The 3,548-nt window shown below is 51.1% G+C and overlaps 2 protein-coding genes across 2 annotated transcripts; both read left to right on the top strand.

Annotated features, from left to right (window-relative positions):
• Positions 1-2: 2 nt before the first annotated feature.
• On the top strand, positions 3-2,666 carry TM35_000021510 (surface protease GP63; the record flags this gene model as incomplete). The annotated part of the gene is made up of 1 exon (XM_029021469.1): positions 3-2,666. A coding segment is annotated over one exon (2,664 nt), but the record flags the coding sequence as incomplete, so codon positions are not given.
• A 533-nt stretch (positions 2,667-3,199) lies between these two features.
• On the top strand, positions 3,200-3,547 carry TM35_000021500 (uncharacterized protein; the record flags this gene model as incomplete). Its single annotated transcript, XM_029021468.1, has 1 exon — positions 3,200-3,547. A coding segment is annotated over one exon (348 nt), but the record flags the coding sequence as incomplete, so codon positions are not given.
• Position 3,548: the final 1 nt, after the last annotated feature.

Here is a 3,548-nt window from a genome sequence, read left to right as displayed (position 1 = left end):
CCTCGCACTGGGAGCGGCGCGACGCGAAGGACGAGCTGATGAGCGTGTTCATTGGTGATGTGTCTGGCATGTTCTACACGACGCTGACGCTATCAATATTTGAGGACATGAAATTTTACAAAGCAAACCTCAGCATGGCGGAACCGATGAGCTGGGGCAAGAATGCCGGCTGCAGTTTCCTCACCGACAAGTGCGTCAAAAAGGGCGTTACCGAGTACCCCAACATGTTCTGCACGGAGTCGAAAACGGCTCTGCAGTGCACGTCTGACCGCTTTGCGCTTGGCAAGTGCACAGTGCGCACTTTCGACCAGCGCCTTCCCGAGCGCTATCGCTTCTTTGAGAAGCCAAAGGTCGGTGCGCCCAGCAGCGAGCTGATGAACCACTGCCCCGCGATCAAACCACTTGCATCAACGTCGTGCGAAGATGGTGATTCCACGCAGATGCCCGGCAGTCTCCTGGGCCCACGGTCACGGTGCCTGAAGGGAGAGTCGCTGGAGCTGAAGGAACCGTCTGCAGAGAACAAGCCCATGGGCGACATCTGCGCGAATGTGAGGTGCGGGGAGAACAACACGGTGATGGTGCAGTACAAGGGTGATGATAATTGGTACGAATGTCCTGACGGTGAAAACATCAAACCCTCGGAGAAATCCGTATTCAGCAAGGGAATGATCGTGTGCCCCAAGTACCACGAGGTGTGCACGGGTCTGCCGGAGATCACTCCTGACGACGCTGTTGAGAACAAGGAAACTGAAAAGAGTGAGGATGGCCATGAGAGTGTCGGAAGCGCAGAGCAAGGTGAAGATAGCAATGACGCCGGCATATTCGAAAACAGTGGTGATGATGAGGAAGAAGCAACCTCATCTTCTGTTGTGCGAGAGCTGCCTACCAAGGGTGACGAGTTGGCAGAAAAATACGCCATCGTCACAAGGGAGGGTCAAGACTGGCAGCCAATCCGCATCCACGTCTCCGCAGAAGCTGTGGATGCCGCAGTGGAGAAATGCAAGGACTGGGCGGCAAAGGCCACTGAGAAAAATATCCGTGGTGATACATTTGACCCTAATTACGTTGAGCTCGTGTATCCAGAAGCAACTGAACACTGCAGTGAGGAGACCCTTATTACGGCAGATAAGAAGAAAACCCTTGTGGAGAAGCTCCTCCCTGCCGCCATCAAGCTGCACAGTGAACGTCTCTCAGTGCATCCTGTGCAGGGAAATCTGGTTTTGCATAAAACATTGTTTGAGGGTGATGCACCTTGCTCGTTCTTCAAACCGCCTGAAGGGCACCACAGTACAGGTGTCCCTGGGGCAGATTTTGTGCTTTATGTGACCACTAACAAGAAGAGCAATGAGTCTGTGAAGATTTGCGCTTACGGTTATGGTCATCGCCCGATTGCCGCTGTGAAGAACTTCCTCCCGAGTGAGATTGGCGAGACGAGGCGCTTGGTTCGCATGGCCGCACACGACATTGCACATGCACTCGGATTTGATACCCGACGAATGGAAAGAATTGGGATGATATACAGACCCAAGCGGAGCAGCAATTCCACAATGAGTTCCGGTGGTTTAATTTATTTTGTGAGATCTCCCAATACAAAAGAGGTGGTGAGGAAACACTACGCGTGCGAGAATAGCACAAATGGCATGCGTTTGGACATGGAATCCAACACGGTCCCATCCTCGCACTGGAATCGCCGTATAGCAAAGGATGAGCTGATGAGTACGTACGGTGATGAGAGCTCCGGCATGTTTTATACAGCGCTGACTCTTGCAACGTTCCATGATATGAAGTTCTACCAAGCCAATTTCAGCATGGCTGAGTCGATGAGCTGGGGTAAGGGCGGAAAATGTCTTGTATTCAGAAAATATGAGGAGGAAAAACTTAAAAAATCGCATTCCAAAATACTCTGTAAGGAGGAACCAAATATGCTGCAGTGCACGTCGGATCGCTTTGGGCTTGGGATATGTGCGAGGACGAATTTCTCACATGCGGTGCACGGCGACAGAATCTCTACCCCGGATGACTATCCTAAGGAAACAAAGTGGTACAAACCCTATTGGCCTGTTGTCCAGACGTCCCCAACAACTGCATGTGAAGGCGGAAATGAAGAGCTGATGCCCGGCAGCCGCCTGGGACCACAGTCGCGGTGCCTGACAACCGAATCGCTGAAGGTTAAGAACGGTACATTATCATACAAATCTGTTCAAGGCATTTGTGCAAATGTGAAGTGTGACAATGATACTGTACGCGTGCAGTACAAGGACGACGAAACCTGGCACTTGTGTCCTCAAGGACAAACGATTGATGTAACGGGGTCTGCATTCAGCGGGGGAAAGATTCAGTGCCCCAAATACAGTGAGGTATGCTCAAGGGAGCCGAGTTCAGCCGGCGTCACCGTGTTTACGCCTGTCGATATCAAAGAGAGTACAGGAACCCACGGCAGCAGCAGTGCAGCAAGTACACGATCTGACAAGGGCAAGGACCTACCGAAGAGTTTTCATGGCTACATGTTACCACCCGAAGTGGAACACCTCACCGAGGAGGAGCGCGCCATGTACCGTGAGCATTTTCGGGCCAACGGCGGCCTTGACAGCAGCAGTACAACGACACTCATGACTTCGATTCTTGCTTTACTGTGTCTCGCTGTTGCCATTCTGGTGACCCCATAACGGGGCACACACGCACCTCGCTGTGCACTGAACCCAGAGAGAGAGAGAGAGAGATTGAGAGAGCACATTGGGCGGAATGCTTTCTTTTCTTTTAATTTTTTTTTTGTGCTTCGGGACCACAGGTCCCTTTGGAGATTTTTCCCAATTCTTGAGATTTCGGCTCAGCACGTCTTTGCTGAAGGGAAAAAGATATTATATTTTTTATTGCTTTCTGTGGGCGCGTCTACACACGAACTTGGGGTGAAAAATTATTGAATAATCTTGTTGGAACATGCATCCATCCGGAGTGCACGCACCCACGCGGAGCTGGGAAGTGTGAAATTTACATAAGGACAGTGGGCGTCACGACGGTGGCTGGTGCAGTCACGCTTCGGCTTCATTTCATTGGGGAATTATGCAAGTCTTATGGGGTGGGATTTTTTCTTTTTACATTTTTAGGGAAACGTAAATGCACTGCTGTGTGCGTGTGGGGTTGTCATTGTTTGTGTGAATGTGTTTGATTTCATGCCTCTTTCTCTCGTATTCTCTGCATAATGGGTTTCTTTTTCTTTCTTTTCTTTTCTTTCGCACTTTTCTCTCCCTCCCTTCTCTGTTGCGCCTGTTATGCACGGACTAGAAAAGCTAACCAATCAAGCTACATTGCTAACCACACGNCTGTTGTGCGGCACCTGCCGCGGGCCGGACGCGCTGCCCAGGACACGTACACCGTCGCCGCCGAGAGTGACACTGACAACTGGCAGCCAATCCGCATTCACGTGCACAAGGACAAGGTGGAGAAGGCATTCACGGAGTGCTCCAAAAAGGTGTCGGATTTGCCCAGCATCAACAATAGCGACACACACGAGTGCGGCCACAAGAACAGGATCACAGCGGAGAGGATGA

Source organism: Trypanosoma theileri (assembly GCF_002087225.1).
Source record: "Trypanosoma theileri isolate Edinburgh chromosome Unknown TM35_Tth_2_V1, whole genome shotgun sequence".
NCBI lineage: Eukaryota > Euglenozoa > Kinetoplastea > Trypanosomatida > Trypanosomatidae > Trypanosoma > Trypanosoma theileri.
The sequence above is the reverse complement of the archived record's forward strand: the minus strand, read 5'-3'. Positions and strand labels throughout refer to the sequence as shown.